The 18,466-nt window shown below is 39.5% G+C and overlaps 1 protein-coding gene across 5 annotated transcripts in view; it reads right to left on the bottom strand.

The window, feature by feature from the left end:
* PlexA (plexin A) overlaps positions 1-18,466 on the bottom strand; it is a 138,817-nt gene that overhangs the window by 5,961 nt on the left and 114,390 nt on the right. For 3 of the 5 annotated variants that reach the window (XM_089846868.1, XM_089846867.1, XM_089846869.1), the window contains 17 exons: positions 7,238-7,468; positions 6,480-6,642; positions 6,279-6,372; positions 5,944-6,190; positions 5,662-5,863; positions 5,406-5,590; positions 5,120-5,298; positions 4,739-5,005; positions 3,973-4,255; positions 3,634-3,885; positions 2,396-3,001; positions 1,857-1,987; positions 1,709-1,768; positions 1,565-1,642; positions 1,420-1,486; positions 904-1,344; positions 302-398 (listed from right to left, as the gene is read on the bottom strand). In XM_089846868.1, coding sequence (XP_089702994.1) covers positions 302-398; positions 904-1,344; positions 1,420-1,486; positions 1,565-1,642; positions 1,709-1,768; positions 1,857-1,987; positions 2,396-3,001; positions 3,634-3,885; positions 3,973-4,255; positions 4,739-5,005; positions 5,120-5,298; positions 5,406-5,590; positions 5,662-5,863; positions 5,944-6,190; positions 6,279-6,372; positions 6,480-6,642; positions 7,238-7,468 — 3,583 coding nt within the window. The remainder of the gene's footprint in view (positions 1-301; positions 399-903; positions 1,345-1,419; positions 1,487-1,564; positions 1,643-1,708; positions 1,769-1,856; positions 1,988-2,395; positions 3,002-3,633; positions 3,886-3,972; positions 4,256-4,738; positions 5,006-5,119; positions 5,299-5,405; positions 5,591-5,661; positions 5,864-5,943; positions 6,191-6,278; positions 6,373-6,479; positions 6,643-7,237; positions 7,469-18,466) is intronic. The other 2 variants (XM_089846870.1, XM_089846871.1) reach the window with 2 other exon arrangements.

The following is an 18,466-nucleotide window of genomic DNA, read 5'->3' as shown; positions in this document are numbered from 1 at the left end:
AATTAATTTAATAGTGAAATGAAATCAGACCTAGATTTTTACCGTTTTTTTCTGCGTGTTTGGTTTAGGTTTTTTTTGGTTTTAAATTGTTTTGAGTGAGAAAAAGTGGAGAGTGAGACAGAGAGCGAGCGAGCGAGAGAGAGTTTGAAAGAGAAAGAGAGAAATTGAAAAGAAGCGTTTTAAAATTAAAGCGAGAATTTATAGATATTTTACAGCAAAAACGTTTTGTTTTTTTTTTTTTTAATAAAGTTAAAATGGGTTTTTAAAGGATTTAATAATTGTTAAGGATAAAATGATTTACCGTATTTATGAGATTTGTCTCCTTTCTCGGACATTATGGATATGTTGTATAAGGATGATTGTTTAGGCACCAAAGTTAGTAAGGCCCCATCGGGTACCTAAACATTAAGTCACCATCGTTTGAAAACCCGTAGTTCAAAGTAGGCTTAACAAAAAACCTCGTAGTTCAAAGTAGGCTTAACAAAACACCCCCGTAGTTCAAAGTAGGCTTAACAAAAACAACCCGTAGTTCAAAGTAGGTTTAACAAAGACCCGTAGTTCAAACTAGGCTTAACAAAAACCCGTAGTCCAAACTAGGCTTAACAAAAACCCGTAGTCCAAACTAGGCTTAACAAAACCCGTAATTTCAAAGTAGGCTTAACAAAACCCGTAATTTCAAAGTAGGCTTAACAAAACCCGTAATTTCAAAGTAGGCTTAACAAAAACCCGTGGTCCAAACTAGGCTTAACAAAAACCCGTAGTCCAAACTAGGCTTAACAAAACCCGTAATTTCAAAGTAGGCTTAACAAAACCCGTAATTTCAAAGTAGGCTTAACGAAATCGTTATTTTAATCAAGGTTTGAAGGAAATGTGTAAGTGTTGAAAGGGTGAAGGGAGTGTTACCTTATAATGAGCAAGAGTGTTGACTCTCTTCCACTCTCCTTCTAGTTTTGAGGTAGCGTCTTCGTCGGATAGCGTGAGTCGACCGGTGGTGCCCGTCCGCCATTCCAAGTCGAGGTCCTCTTTGCTGGGTCGCTGACTGAAGGGAGTATTTCTGTAGATGGCGTCCAGGGCTTTCTCTTTCACTTGCGTGATGGTGTCGCAGTCCAGCACTTTGACGGGCGTCTCGATGCTATCGTTGGGAACTTCCAAACCGGAAGCGTACATAGTTTGAGGAGACATCGAGATGTAGGCGGTCATCGTCTTAAACCCAATCGATTGCCTGATAAGTTTCTCCTCCGACAACGAGTATCTGGCTTCGCTGGTAATGGCATCAACTGGACCTTTGTCGACTTGCTGTTTAATCGCTCGATACAGTAAAAATAGAGGATCACCCGCGCACTCCTACACAATTAATTAACACCACCCACCATTAATCACACCTCAATTAAAATTAATCAAATTAATTAAATTAATTACCTTTAAAAACTTAAATAATAAGAACGTGAACCACGCGGAAAGCATTTTCTCCGCCACTGATTCAGTTCTGAAATAAATAAATTAAACATTATAGTTAATCTTAATTAAACTTAATTTAATTACGATTAAAGAGTTAATTACGTACCGTCTAAGGAGGAGTTTGGGGTGAACTTTACCCTCTATAAATTTTTCTATGAGATCGGCTAACAGCGTTTTTAATATGCTACGAAAAATTAAATTAATTATAATTAAAGTTAATTATCTTTAAATATTAAAGTTAATCCCTTACTCTGTGCAATATTCCATTTTTGATTGTAGCGTAACCATTATCAGTGATGCTACATTTACTCTACAACATTAATTAAATTTCCGTGTTAATAATATTAATGCTAACTTTAATTAAGATTAATTAAAATTAATTAAAGGTAAAAACTGACCGATCTCTCATTGAGAAGTAACGATTTGATTCTAGCGTACGTATAAATAGTAAAAGGAAGGTTTTATTCATGATAAGTTGGCCAAACATGCGCAAACTCTTTTCGGTATAAACCTTCTTGACGGGATCAATCTTAATTAAGATTAAAAGTATAATTAATAAACCCCGCGAACTAATTAAATTAGCCTTATTCCTGATCAGCGCCACCTACCCATAGCGGCGACTTTGAGAACTACTATAAACGGCAAGCCAATCAGATGTCGCTAAAATCTGGTGACGTCATTTTTGGTAAGACCCCGAGAGTGCCCATTAGTGACGTCACCAGATTTTAGCGACATCTGATTGGCTTTCCGATTACAGTAGTTCTCAAAGTCGCCGCTATGGGTAGGTGGCGCTGATCAGGAATAAGACTGCTAATTGACCATCGTTAATAAGCTAAAACACAGCGCGATGTTTGCGTTGACGAGTGTTTTAAACGTAAGAACAATGATGTTTGTTTAAACAAACGAAGAAAGAAACGAATGAATGAAAATAATTTACCGGTACATGTAATAAAAAAGATCCACTCACTCCTACCTGCATTTCACGCAATACAGGATGATCTTCGAGATTAGGGAAGAGAACTTTCATGGCGTACGCTCGATAGTCCAAGAAGGGAATACCGCCGCTTGTCATATCGCTGGTCAAGTCGGTCATCTCCGTTTGGAGTTCGGCGAAGGCCTCTTTGCACTCGCTGGCCACGCGTAACTCGAGAACGTCCATTTGTTCTTGCATACTCTTAAGGACGCGACTACTTTCGGTGCTCTTGCGCCGATACGCGATCAAGATGATGATGACGATAAAAACCAGGACGCAACCGCCCACGATGACGCTGATCGTCACGGGTTTCGAGAGCGAAGTGTCTTGCGCGAATTGTTGATCGTAGCTCAATTTGCCAATGACGAATTTTAAAGAATCGCCGACTTCGACTAAGACTTCGGGAATGTTATCGGGATCGGGGTTACCCAAGTGATCTCGCGCCGCCGGTTGAGACGTCGGTGGACGACACGTCAATTGCGTTTTCGATAAGGAAGTCACGTTGCAATAAGCGTTACCGATACGGACTATAACGTCCGTTTCTTGGGAAGCTCGGTCTAGGTTTTTACCCTGACACAAGGAAATAAATAAACCTTTCCTAAGTCATGGTAGACAACAAATAAACCTTTCCTAGATGTTTTGCCAAAAATATATAAAAACAACTACCGAAAAGTATATATAAAAACAACTACCGAAAAGTATATATAAAAACAACTACCGAAAAGTATATATAAAAACAACTACCGAAAAGTATATATAAAAACAACTACCGAAAAGTTTATAAAAACAACTACCGAAAAGTATATATAAAAACAACTACCGAAAAGTATATAAAAACAACTACCGAAAAGTTTATAAAAACAACTACCGAAAAGTATATATAAAAACAACTACCGAAAAGTATATATAAAAACAACTACCGAAAAGTATATATAAAAACAACTACCGAAAAGTTTATAAAAACAATTACCGAAAAGTATATATAAAAACAACTACCGAAAAGTATATAAAAACAACTACCGAAAAGTATATAAAAACCTTTACCGAAAAATATATAAAAACAACTACCGAAAAATATATAAAAAAACTACTCTTTTAATGAAAAAAGTACCTACCTTGCTAAGTCCCTTTTTATGAAAAAAGTACCTTTGTAAGCCTGACCAATATGCAACGAAGTTATAGAAAACGCAAATGGTACTCACGTTAATAGTTAAATAATCGCTCTTGTAGTATTTGATGCCATGTTCCTCGGTAAATTTTTGATAATATGGATCAGGGTACATGATGAACTTGGTAAATCGCGGTGTTGAGCTCAAATTATGCAGCGATTTAACATTGTCCATGTGAAAACCGTAATCCAACCTCAATTCGGCATCGTCGTTTAATCTCATGACGTTATCGGGAATTTGAGGACTCCTGCATTTCATTTCGTTAGCCGAAACCGCTAAGCAGGTCTAAAGAAAAAGGGTAACGGGACTCCCATTTTAAGCCTTGGCCCGTTCGTGACTCAGCAAAAATAAGGTTTAATAAGGTTTGCTTACGCTATTATATTGAACTCCTTCGTACTCGACGTACATCTTGGGTTCCTGAACGGCGTTCAAGTTACTTCCGCGAACGGTAATGGAGATTCCACCGCTCGGGATTCCTCTAGGAACTTTCTGGCCCGAATTACCCGATTCTACTTCGTCTATTCTAGGGTCTTCGACGTATAAGAACATGTAATCTTCGAAGAGACGTTGACCGTGATCAAACTTCATTCGAACTTTCTCGGTTCCGCCTTTTTGCGATGGTGAAGTGATACATTCCGCAACATTCGAAGTGCGTCTAAGGCCATTTACATTATTAGAGTCGCTAAGCCTACTTTGATCTATTTTTGTTTAATGTCCGATGAAAGAGTTAAGCCTACTTTGGCCTATTTTTATCTAATGTCTGATGAAAGAGGATACTTTGATCTATATTAGTTTAATGTATGACGAGAGAGCTAAGCCTACTTTGATCTATTTTTGTTTAATGTACGATGAAAGAGTTAAGCCTACTTTGATCTATTTTTATCTAATGTCTGATGAAAGAGGATACTTTGATCTATTTTAGTTTAATGTCCTTTGAAAGAGCTAAGCCTACTTTGATCTATTTTTGTTTAATGTCCTTTGAAAGAGCTAAGCCTACTTTGATCTATTTTTGTTTAATGTCCTTTGAAAGAGCTAAGCCTACTTTGATCTATTTTTGTTTAATGTCCTTTGAAAGAGCTAAGCCTACTTTGAACTATTTTTGTCCGATGGAAGAATTAAATGTACAAAATGATCTTACTTGATAACGGTACAATCGAAGGGTCCCAAGAAGGCCTCAGCGTGACTTCCGGCGTCCATATGCAATCCCCAGATCTGCAGGCGAGTTCCTCCCGATTTGGGGCCTTTGCTCGGGTTGATGGAAGTAATACTGGGATTAACGAAGGAATAATACTCCTTGGAATGCGCTTCGTAATCGTTTAAAACTTTAACGACGATCGGACCCGAAATGGAACTTCCGCTCGTTGTTGAAGTCATGTTTTGCGGGTTTTCTACTTGGCAGATAATTCTAATAAAGAAAGAGAGAAAGAAACCAAAACCAAGGCTTAACCATTAGCATCGTAGACGTAATAGAGTCAATTATAGAGTACAGACACAGAGTGGTAGGGTGTGTTGAACTTACTGAGTGGTTCGCAAGTAGCCTTCGCGTTGAGGATGACACGGAATGGAGCCCAATTTGACCCCATTGACGACATGAGCTACGCTGACCCCGTTGGCGATATCTTCGAAGGTTCGACCTAAATTAATCCCTTCTATCGTAATATTGGTTCCACCTTCTAAAGGACCACTTTTCGGGTGAAACTAATAATATACGCCCCAAAAACAAATGGAAGGTAAAGGTCAACGGAGGTCACGATGAAATCAGAATTAAGTCCTAGGCTATTAATTAATGAAGGAATTAAACATACCCTTAAGACTTCGGGATCGGGACAAGTTTGTTTCCTATCAAGCCATAAGGTGGCAATATTGCTACATTGATCTTGCACTTTGCAAGAACCGGGTTTATTTTGGCACCAACCGCACGCGTACTTGTCTGGCAATTCCAAACACATTCCGCAATTTGGTGCCATTCCTTGGCAACGATATACCATAACTGTTGTTGATTTTAAAATAAAATCCATTTTGAATTTAACTCGGATATGGAGGGGATTAATTTAATATTACCATGAATATTTTCAGGATTGTCTAATGGTTTACTACCGTCCCAAATAACGGCAAACGCCGCCGTTATATTGGGAGCTTGAGTACTATAAGAAAACTCCATAGCCTCGCAATAAATTGTGTCGCCTAGAAGTTGGGCGTGAACTTGACGTACGCGTCCTTCGATATTAAATTGGCAAACGAATCTCGTAGACGCGATAAATTGCTAAAATACGTTCAACAACATTCAGGGGGCTATTTTATAAACTCTTAATGTAAAAGGGGTAAGGGGGGGGCGGGGCCTACCTGTATGTTATCAACTTTAACTTGTATTCTTTTACTGATCCCCGAGGCGACAAGTATTTCGGTGGAACCACCGGCGGTCGTGTTAATTCTGGGGCAAAAACCGGGTCCCGACCGGATACTGGGGCCAATACTCGAAACGCCCGTCACTAGAATGTCATTTCGACAATTTTCACCGGTATCGTGAGTACATCGGTGTCCACCTACACACCAATCGCACGGAAATGGACTCGAAACGCATTGAGTACAGCTATAATAATCAATTTAACATTTTTTCTAAGATTTTCGTTCTTTTTCAAGTTGAAAGGTCATAAGACGAAACTGAAATTTATTCTTACGAAGTATAAGTACTGCAGTCGTAAAATGTAAAATTGGTGGCCACGAAATCGGGCCCCACTTTAGTACGAACTGACAATTTGGCAGTGAAATGGTCTAAAAAGTGGATTGATAACACAGAATTACCCCAAAATATTCTCGCAAATGCATTGACACGTCCAAAACAAGTTCGCGACACGAAAATCAACTAAAGATGCACTTACGTTGTCCGGGTGGTATGGCGGGTAACGAATCGGTATGAGGTGTCGGACATAAAACACCGTTAGCCGTTCGTGTAGCGTTGGTTATTTCGACTTTTGAAAGTGCGGCGAACGCGCAGACAAACTGACCCTCCAATATAGGTAAATTCCCTATGACCAAGTTTAACTACAAAGAAATTAACAACATTGGTCTTAAAACCATAAGTTGAGGAACTCCTCTATATAGTCAACGTCATAAAGCACGAGCTAAATGTATAAGAGTCACGTGGGCTTAACACCAGTTTCACGTGAAATCACGTGACGCGCGCGAGACGAAAGTTGTTTTATAAAATTTGCTATTCATAAAAATAAAATGATGTTAATATTCGTGTCTTTTCGGAATTAACTCTATAGTGTGCCTAAGGGTGTTTTAATGTACAAACTGTATGGTAAGCATTTTCTGTTGAAAAGTAGTTAATGATTGAGGTTGGTAATTATTAGGACAAAACATCGTTAATATATTCATTATTAAACCGGTGGGTCCGCTGCTCTCTGGTAATGAAAATGGACAATGCGCGTGTGAAAGCCTCATTTGGACCCCGTCACTATACAGCCGACGGGGCCCTTAGGGAGGGAGGGGTCCCGAGCGGGGAGAGGGAGAGAGACCAGCTGGGATAGGCGCTACTACATTGCAAGTACCTATCTGAGTAAACCCAAGGAGCGCTGACGGACTTTTATAATCTTAATATATATCTTAAGAAAATATTGGTGGGGGTACTTACGTTTCTGGCGGTGGTTCTTTGTATTTGAGGCGGTTGTACGTTGGTAATGGTGGTACATTTGCCGCTCTTGTAGGACAACCAATAGAGGGGGTCTTGAGCTGCCTCGGCACACCCGCTTCGAAGACTGCATTTATTCTCTAGCGAACACCAACCGCAATAGGGGTCGTGGGCCCCCAAACACTGACTGCAAGTACGGTACACGCTGCACTCTTGAACTTTAACCTCCGAAATCTAAAAATAAAAGAATAATTAACTCTTATTCTTTCAAATTTAAAAAAAAAATCTATACGTTATATTTCATCAATATTCATTGGTAATACGAATAAATTCGTAGGAACACATTTAGAACCCAAATATAGGTTAATTATTCAATAATCATTAGAGATACGAATTAATTTTCGTTAATTAAACTAAATGAAATTAAAATAAAAAATTATTTCGTGATTAATTTAGTTCGAAGAAAATTTATGGGAAGCTCGCTTTAAGGGGCGCAAAGTCCCATGTTAATCCTACGGCCCCTGTAAATCATTTCACCGCAATACACCGGTGACTGTATATCCAATCTACTCTTCCCAACGTGTTTCGCCCCCAAAATTAAAAGAATATTAAAACCAATACGTAAATAATATTATTATAAGTACACAATAATGACCAAAAGTACTCCGAAAAACTAGAAGGCGGAGTTGAGTTGGAAAGAAGTTCAGTAAAAAGGCGCTGACAAGCGAGCTTTTATAGTCTAGATCCTAAAAAGGCGGGAAAGCGTGAACGCGCTTTTTTGGCGGGAGTCTTTCACGCGCGTTTTTTTTTCTCTCTCGAGGTGTAATGACATTCCGCGCCTCTTTTCACGCGCAAAAATATTGAGCACAGCCGCGTGATCCCGCGCTCTTGTCTCGTGCGGCGCACCGAGGGGATGGACAGTAGACACAAAAAATATTTTTATATACTAAAATAAATAAATAAATAACCCAGAAGTTAAATAATCTTATTAAGCCGTCCAGAAATCAAATTAAGATCTCGACATAGCTGAAAAGATCAAAGAGGTCACTAGGGTTCATACCCCATTTTTAAGAGCGAAGGAAAAATGGAAGAGAATTAGTGATCCCAGTTTTTTTATTTGCTTGACATTAATGTCAAGTGTTGGACACCTCGAGGTTAGGTTAGCTAAGCCTTGCCAGAGACTTTGATGAGAGATCTTTCGGGTTAGGGAACTTAAAGCAGAAGCGGCGGAAAATGGCCGCGTTTCTTTCCGAACCGACGAACAGTCTGAGCCTCGAGGGTTGGGGGTTCGGAAGGGGGAGGGGGGGGGACACACAAGCCCCATCCTAATACAGTATAACGTACACCCTCGATCCCCCTTTCTCATCTCCTTTTCATCCCTGACTACTACTAGCTCGGTTACCTAAAAAGAATCCCTGGCTGTCGAAACGGGATATGTTTTGCGGCGATAAAATCGTGGGGTTACCCCCACCCCCTTCAACGTTAGAAGTCTAATTCACTCCTCAATACGACGGGGGTCATATACCAGAAAAGAACAAAATGGCCGGCCCAGGCCGGGTCATCTTTTTTACAGAACCCAAAGCAGACGACGGAAGTAAAATAAGAGAACATTTAACATAAACAGTTTGTTCGAAACGTCTGAGAAAAATGGTAGGCCATAATTTTGGAACTCTTAAGCAGACGACCGAAGTAAAAAAGAGCATTTAAGATTAAAGGAACAGTATCGTGTAACGTGTAGGGAAATATTCACATCTTTTCTTAAATCTCTAAGCAGACGACGGAAGTATAAAACACCTTATCTAAGATTTAAAGGGACAGTATATAAGCAAATTGCGGGTGCTCCGAATGCGAAATGTTCTGGAAACAATGAGGCTATTAAAACGTCACGGTACATTAAAGAGCTTTCCTCATTGACCACTAGGGGGTCGGGGAGAGGGGGGGGGAGATTGTCGCGTGCGTGCGAGCTGCTGGAAATCCCTGGTAGTTATTATCGGAGGACTGTTAACTGGGCAAAGGACTGGAAAGAGCGGCCGGGGGGGGGGGGTTTGAAGGGGTGCCGGGGGTTATCGATTGAAGCGCCACCCCTAATTACCATATTCCGTGTCGACCGCTATCAATAATCAAAAACACCCGCCTGATAAAGAAGGAGCAAAAAAAGAAATAAAAAAAGAAAAGAATATCAGAAATGAATATAGAAAAGAAGTATTATTATAAAAAGAAGCGCCGCCGCCGCCGAATGATGACACCTCCTCTATCACGACATTTCGCAAAATGTGACGTCCAATTATTATTATAATTTAGGTACGGAAGAGTATGGATTTTAGAGAGAGAGAGAGAGAAAAAAATTGTAAAGAAACTTGGCCTTTAATTCGTGAAAATTCACGCGCAAAATCCACGTGCAATTAATAGTATTTGGCGGGAAAAACCTCGAGCAAAATCCACGTGCAATTAAAAGAATTTGGCGGGAAAAATCTCGCACAAAATCCATGTGCAATTAATAGAATTTGGCGGGAAAAACCTCGCGAAATTTTTATATATATAAAACAAATCCACGCGCATTTAAAAATAAATTGTTGGGAAAATTCCACGTGCTATTATTATAATTTGAAGGTGTATTTCACTTCTTCTACCTTTATAAAAATAAACTTCACCTTTATCTTTGATATTGGCTTACCTAAATCTCAATATACACTATAAACTAGTGCAGGCCCCGAATAAATATAAAGTAAAAAAAGGTGGCTAAAATTTTGCGGAACTGGGAATCTTTGTATCTCCCATCGGATTTGGTGTCCAAACAGATTTGCAACTTTTGATATTCACCCAAAATAAAAAATAAAAAAAAAATCCACCGTTGGTCGGGTTTATACATATAAAGAGAGAGAGAGTTCTCGGAAATGCATCGCACACGCAACATCCCCCAAGTTATAAAGAAACTTAAAGCCTCGAGTTCAATCCAGGAGAGGAGAGAGAGATAGGGATAGAGAGAGCGGGGCAAACTTTAACCTCTAAATAAAATACACGGTGAATATATATTCCTTGGCCCTTTCCAAAAAAATATATAAAAAAACCTTTCCCTGGTTGAAATACGCGTATGGCTTTTTACATTATTGAAAAAAAGGACGCCATTGGCTTTAAGGTAGGTAGGGTTGGGGAGCAGAGGAGGAGGCCTTATACCTGGCGCGGGATCTTAGCAAAACAAACCAGGCTTTGCCCTTATCCTTAGCTTTAAGGCACATGCAGCGGCTTCCATATATATATATATACCCTATATACGGATGTATGAGATAGACATACATAAACATGGGAGAAAGCTATCTGAAGGGATATTCCACTGACAAGAATTCCTACCATTCACCCATGAATAATTAAACATTTTAGTCATTTTAGCCAACCATTTTAGCCAACCATTTTAGCCTAAATTACAAAGCTTCTCGCGATGTTCTATTATTAAAACTGAATGAATATTCATGGAGAAATGTAAAGGGAGTGAATTCGGTTCTCCATATTTCAGGGAGAGTATTGTAAGGGGGGAGGGATAGGGGGTTAGGCCCATTAGGCCTAGCAACGATCCACTATTACAGGGAGATGCCGACTGGAGATGGAGGTTGCCAGGGCAACGGGATGCGGGAGCCAGTCATATCTTATCCTACCGCTGCCTCCCTTACCTCCCTATTCCTATAAATTGTCTCGCAAACGCCAGACTTTTTATACAGCTCCACTTTTCTTTGCACGAAAAAGATTGTAGCGCCCTATGCCTAGCTCTATTCAATTTTGTCCGCATCATATTAAAATACCAAGCGTGAATCTCTTTTTATCTTTGATTAAAAAATGGCCCGTGAATTTCTATTTATCTTTGATTAAAATGGCGCGTGAGTTTCTATTATCTTTGATTAAAACACCACGTGAATATCCTTTATCTTTGATAAAAAAACACCACGTGAATCTCTTTTATCTCTGATTAAAATACCACGTGAATTTCCTTTATCTTTGATTAAAACCGGCACGTGAATCTCTTTTTATCTTTGATTAAAAACACCACGTGAATTTCCTTTATCTTTGATTAAAACCGGCACGTGAATTTCTTTTATCTTTGATTAAAACCGGCACGTGAATTTCTTTTATCTTTGATTAAAACCGGCACGTGAATCTCTTTTTATCTTTGATTAAAAGTGGCGCGTGAATTAAGCATCCTATATTTCATTTCCCAAAACAAAGCGAGTATCTCAAAGACTACGTTCAATTAAACACGAGTTTGTAATACAATGAAACATATTTGAAACTAAATTTATATCGACGATTAACAAATTTTAAAAATTCCCCGAGCAACTTTGAAATTGAAAGGTGGCCGGGCGGCCGGAGGGGTCGAATGGGTCATTCAATATGCAAATTAATTAAGCTCTCGAAACTAGTTTAAAGGGAAAGAATATTGACTCCCCCCCTCCCCTTACCGCTTCCTCTTACAACTACTAACTCTCCACCACGGGGGGGGGGCTGAAGAGATAGGGTGGGGGGACTCGCCAGAAAGCAGCTAGCGCGGCGGCAAGACTAAAGCTAATCCGAAATTTATCGATTTTGTTAGAGAATGTCAGATATATAGAAGGGGAAGCTCCCCCGGCTTTCATATAAGACGCGGGAACGGACGAACGTCGCCCTTATAACCCCCCTCCCCACCAACAGGTGGAGCACCAAGCAACGTCCTACCTTTTATAATTCAAAAGTTAAAACCTTGAGGCCCAGACTATAGTTAGACTTTAGAATATTTTAAAAACCTCGTGACACTTGTGGGACTTTAAGCTTAGAAATTAGGCTTAAGAAAGTTTGAAAAACTGGGAGAGAAAAAGGGCGCCAAAAAATTCACGAGACGAACGCGCGAGCGTTTTCATTTTCCCCCCTTTTTCCTGATCTTTATTCATTTTCGCTCGTGATTATAAAACACGTGGGAAAAGCGCGCGCATTTAAATTTTGGCGCGCCTTATAGCACGAGCGCAACAAGATTTTGGCGCCTTTTCCTTCATTCTTTCTTTCAAGGTGACACGTGACAAACAAATTTAAATAAATATGTCAGTTTTGGTGTAAGAGAGAGGGATAAAGAGCGTGGGATCAAAGGCAGAAAAGGATATAGCGGCGTAACGTAAAGATGTTGGAGGAGTCAGTAGCATTTCAGGCGGTACTCGTTAGGCTTAGCGAAATGTGACAGTGCGGGGCTAGGAGCTGAAGTTATACTGTTATAGACGAGTCTTTGTATTGATCGAGCGGGCAAGCAGCGCTTCCCATACAATAACGCTGTCAACTGCGATGGCTTTGGACGGTTAAGGGGACGGGGACCTAGAAGACGGGATAGCAGCGTCGTAACTGCCTCTAAATCGATTCGGGAGCCTTTGCCACCCTTCAACCACTGTCGAGATAAGAACGGCCAACGGAGGGACGAGGGGAGGGGGGTAAGAGAGAATGCCCCTTAAACCCCCCCCCCTCGGCCTTTCTCGTAATTGGTTAGAGCGTATTCATAGCCACCCCCTTTTGATGCATTGTCAAGATGCCCCCGACAAAACCCAACGAGTTAGCTAAGCCCAACGTCACCCAAGGACACGCAGCTAAACTTATCTTTCAAAATTGGGTTATGTATGTTCCCTCGTAAGATGTTCCTCAGAAATGGAATACGTTTAAAATTCATTTTTCTTCCCAATTCAATGGATTAATAATATTAGTTTAGTTAATAATAAAATTGATTTGATTTAATTTGAAATTTACATGCAGTTTCAATTTTATTAATTTTTCTTTTATATTTGTGTATATTTAGGAAAGCCGACATTCAGGGGTTTTCCAGCCCATGTTATTTCTATGAGCGCCTGTAGAAATGTTTAACCCCGCAATACACCCGTGTTCGAAGGGTGAAGCTACCCACCAGGGTAATGCTATTTCAATGGGAGCGACTTGGGTTTATAAAATTGGTCATAACTTTGTAAATTCTGGTTCGATTTCGTCCTAATTTGCACCATTTTGTAGGCCATAATCTGCTCTATCTATATACGTAACTAATTAGAATTAACCACGTTAATTAAATACTGAAATAATTAATAGCCTAACCAGACAACCAGGGACGACTTGTGTTTATAAAATTGGTTATAACTTTGTTAATTCTGGTCCGATTTCGTCCTATTTGGCACCATTTTGTAGCCCATAATCTGTTCTATCTATGTAGGTAACTAATTAGAATTACCTACGTTAATTAAATACTAAAATAATTAATAGCTTAACAAGACACCCACCAGGGTGATGCTATTTCTATGGGAGCGACTTGAGTCTATAAAATTGGTCATAACTTTGTTAATTCTGGTCCGATTTCGACCTAATTTGGACCATTTTGTAGCCCACATTCAACTCTATCTATATTCATTTATACATCCAACACAATAATCAGACGATTATGGAAGCGAAAAAAACAAAACAAAAAAAACAACCATTTTAATTAATTAATTAATGAAAAAACCTTAGGAAATTAATTAAATTAGTGAAGGAGGAAAGCAAATTAATTACGAGCCTTAATTTCGAGTTGGCGGCAAAATAAAATAATGAATTTAAATGGAAAACACGGAAATAAAATAAAAAAAGCTTTCTAAAGATTTGCTTGTTTCTAAAAAAACCAAGCGGAGTTCCATTTTCGTTTGAAACCTTCTGTACTGTGAAATCCACTTCCCACTTTTTTTTCTCTCTCTATTAGTTACGTTTTTTTCGGTTTTCATCTTAAAAGAATTAGTTTTTGGCTTCTAGAGATAAGGGGGGGGGGGTTACCCCCCACGTCCCTCCAATACAACCCATAGTAGTATAGAACGAAACGATCCCAGATCAGAAAAATCCTTAATTAACTTTTCGTGTATTTTCGCTCATTAAGAGGATTCCCGCTTTTAATCCCAACTGATAAGCCTCGGACCCCCTCTCAAAGAAGATAATGCAATACTAAACTCTTGCCTGATGAATTTACTTCATTTTAACTCGAACGTATACCGCGTACAAAGGCAGCAACAATCAACCTCAATTCACGGTAATAATAGCCTTCGATTATGGTACAATCACGAGATGAAAAAGGACCGGCGCAAAAATCCAATTGTTTTTAGTTTCTTTGGGAATCTTTCTTTTTTCTTTTTTTCTATATATACATATAAATCTTTGACTGTTACGCGCCATTATGTTAGGTACCCGATAATGAGGTCCAAGTTTAAACGGGTGCCAATAAAAAGCCCCCTTTATATCCCTTCTCCCCTAACATGCCCCTATTAACGTAGTCAATTCGAACACACTCTCTATATCAAAGTGTCCGGAACAATTTCGTGGGGAAAGATAAGTTTCTTTTAAATATCTAATGACTAAGCCTCGGTCTTTTTTCCTTCCAATTTTTTAATTCGCGTTAGGCTTAGCTTAGTTATCGGCTGCTTTTAATTCTCGAGCGCGCCATCATTTATTTCCCGCCTTTTTCTTTCTTTTGCACGAGAGAGGAAGGGATGGGGGGAGGGGGAGGGTTTTGGCGCGTGATTAGCTTTCACTTTTGTGTTTTTCACGAGGCGCGCGCGCGATTTGACAGAACTAGGCGGCGCGAGACTTCAATCTTTTTATTATAATTATAAGATTTTGGCGCGAATATTTCACGAGAGAGCGGCATCGCGTCATTGTTATGACGTAAGGGTTTTTAAATTTTGAATATTTTAATTATTATTATTATGGTAATGATTTATAAACAAAGAAACTAAGAGCTTACAAAGGGAAAAATCGATGTAAAAGTAATCTAAACTTTAGCCTAATGCAAAAGAAAAATAAAAAGAGAGGGTTCTTGTTTACGACGCTGTTGTAATATCCCACGTAATTATCTTTTGAAAATGGAGTGTCCACACTCTTCTTCCCCTCCTTTCTTCCATTTCAGTTTCGCCTTGGTTAAACTAACTCTCTCCGTGTCTCTGCGGAGTTTGTTACTATAGTTAATTTAAGCGGGAAAACACGGCGATAAAACAACGACAAAACGCGAGACGTTCAAAACCGTTTTACACTCAAAACGCTATAGATGTTTTTATTATAAAACAAGAGCTTCGCGGTAGCCTAATACCTTAAGCCTATTTTAAGACGTTTTCCCCAATTACGCGCGTTCTTGAAAAAATAGGCCTAACAACTCGTGTAATCTCGCGCTCTTTTTCAAAATAAATTGAAATATTCGTTAAGCCTAATTTGGATTTTTTTTTTTTAAATTTCTCGTGCTTTAATAATGGCGTCACGTGACGATAATATAATAAACGTCATCCGCGCGTGGAATTCCTTCTCACGAGGAAGGAGGAAATTGGTATAGAGTAATGGCACCTCCCTGCCTTTGGCTACGTTATGTTCTATGAGAAATTAACATGTAGTGCCACTACTATATACTCTATAGAAAAGTTTGGGATTTTCAATATTTTTGCTTGGGCCTTAACAAGAACAATAGAAAGAAAAAATAAACTGTCGGAGACCCGAATAAACTAGGGTGTGCATATATATATATATATATATATAGATATATATAGATATATATAAAGGCAAGGAAAGAGTTAGTGGCCGTCAAGATAGTGAGATAGGGACGCGCGGCGGGGGCGTGGCACTGTAACCCTATCATAATAAAATGTTATATATGCGCCTCTCTCAGACTGCCTGGTACCGTGTGTGTGTGAAAATCCCTTCCACCAACGCGTATGTCGCGCCTACACACACAAAAAAAGGAGACCCTGTCCCTTTTTTATTGGCTCGCATCAGATATACCCTTATAAGAAAAAACCGAGCGCTATAATACGCGTAGATATCATAAATACAAAGATATTCCTATTAACTAAAATAATAACTTACATAATTTCAAAACAAAATTACTTTTATAATAAAAATATTAATTAGTCGATTTCGTTGCCTCCAGAAATCTACAAGACACATTGCTAAGGAGGCTAAGTGAGATTAGGGTTCAGATATCTATGGCAGCAAGGCATCCTACAAATAAGATGCCTAACCCTCGCTCGGAGCGACAAAAGGTCCAACCTAAATAACACCTTTCCCCGCCAAGTGGCGCACCCCCCCCTACCACCTCACCATCTTATATTTTATATTTTTTTATTTTCCCGCCAATGCTGGAGGAGAAATTCCCGCCATAGAATACACCGCGTACAAAGGTAGGAAGGCGCTAAAATATCTTAGGGGCTATCTCTCCTTCCCCTAAGAATTCCTTATTACCAACTGGTCTCGTGAATTTTCCCATCCTTAGCGAGAAGCGCACGAGCTCTTTTTCCTCGTGCATTTTTTGTTTTCCCGCCTTTTTTTGGTTGGCGCGTGGAATCGTTAGGCTTGACAATGGTCGTTACTGACACCCGCGCGCGCGTGGAGTTTCCCGCCAAATTGACGCTGTTTGATAGACGCTGTAGTTACTAGGTATAACCGGAAGGGAACGGGAAAGGGGTAAAGGCACCCACCTCGTCTTATTTCTCCATAGACTTAATACTATACCGTCTTCTCTACTACGCCCCCCTTACTACTTTCTCCGGGCCCCACTATTTTTGCCAAAAGGGGAGCCCATCATTCAAAGGGGTCACGTTTGAAAGGGGACCATTTGGGGCCCCCGAACCATATATATATAGGAGGGGATACTTAGAGGCGTGAATTTAATAACTCTACCAGGAATATTGTATTGATGTATAATATTTCAATGTCAATGCTATATAGTAAAGGTTGAAGGTTGAAGAGTACACAACATTCTGGGTTGAATTGAAAGCGATTCACGGGGGGTCATATATTTTAGCGCGGAAGGGGACATCTTATTTTACGGGGCACCATCTTTTCTAGACAATGTATTAGGATTTATATCCTCCTGTATATATATAGTAAGGCTCTGGAAATTCGCGCCACTACTATTTTTTTCCCCGTCTAGTATCTGTCGTTTTTTCGCTAAAATTCTTTAAAAGAAATTCTTTCTAAGTCTTCCTTTATATTTTACGAGAAGGGGGGGGGAACGAAGCGCGTAGCCCCCCATTAATGTTTATAAAAAACTATAATCCGACAATAATTATTTTTCAAGTAGCGGTACTTTAGTTAAGACTCAAATTGCGTCACTATCTTTCGCAATCAGAGACAAAATTTACAAAGACGCCAGACAATCTGTCGTTTCAACTTAACCTAACCTAAGCTAAGCAAAACCCAACCTAACCTAAGCTAAGCAAAACCCAACCTAACCTAAGCTAAGCAAAACCCAACCTAACCTAAGCTAAGCAAAACCCAACCTAACCTAAGCTAAGAAAACCCAACCTAACCTAAGCTAAGAAAACCCAACCTAACCTAAGCTAAGAAAACCCAACCTAACCTAAGCTAAGCAAAACCCAACCTAACCTAAGCTAAGAAAACCCAACCTAACCTAAGCTAAGAAAACCCAACCTAACCTAAGCGAACCTAACCTAAGCTAAGCGAACCTAACCTAAGCTAAGCAAACCTAACCTAAGCTAAGCGAACCTAACCTAAGCTAAGCGAACCTAACCTAAGCTAAGCAAACCTAACCTAAGCTAAGCGAACCTAACCTAAGCTAAGCAAACCAAACCTAAGCTAAGCAAACCTAACCTAAGCTAAGCAAACCTAACCTAAGCTAAGCAAACCAAACCTAACCTAAGCTAACCAAACCTAAGCTAAGCAAACCTAACCTAAGCTAAGCAAACCTAACCTAAGCTAAGCAAACCAAACCTAAGCTAAGCAAACCTAAGCTAAGCAAACCTAAGCTAAGCAAACCTAAGCTAAGCTAACCAAAGCTAAGCTAACCAAAGCTAACCTAACCAAAGCTAACCAAAGCTAACCAAAGCTAACCTAACCAAACCTAACCAAAGCTAACCTAACCAAACCTAACCAAAGCTAACCTAACCAAACCTAACCAAAGCTAACCTAACAAACCTAACCAAAGCTAACCTAACCAAACCTAACCTAAGCTAAGCTAACCAAAGCTAAGCTAACCAAAGCTAAGCTAACCAAAGCTAACCTAACCAAAGCTAACCTAACCAAACCTAACCTAAGCTAAGCTAACCAAAGCTAACCTAACCTACCTAAGCAAACCTAACCTAACCTAAGCAAACCTAACCTAACCTAACCTAAGCAAACCTAACCTACCTAAGCAAACCTAACCTAACCTAAGCAAACCTAACCTAACCTAAGCAAACCTAACCTAACCTAAGCAAACCTAACCTAACCTAAGCAAACCTA

This window comes from Phalangium opilio, unplaced genomic scaffold, assembly GCF_054372755.1.
Source record: "Phalangium opilio isolate 3A_F unplaced genomic scaffold, DU_Popi_V2 ptg000081l_1, whole genome shotgun sequence".
In the NCBI taxonomy this organism is placed as follows: Eukaryota; Metazoa; Arthropoda; class Arachnida; order Opiliones; family Phalangiidae; genus Phalangium; species Phalangium opilio.
The sequence above is the reverse complement of the archived record's forward strand: the minus strand, read 5'-3'. Positions and strand labels throughout refer to the sequence as shown.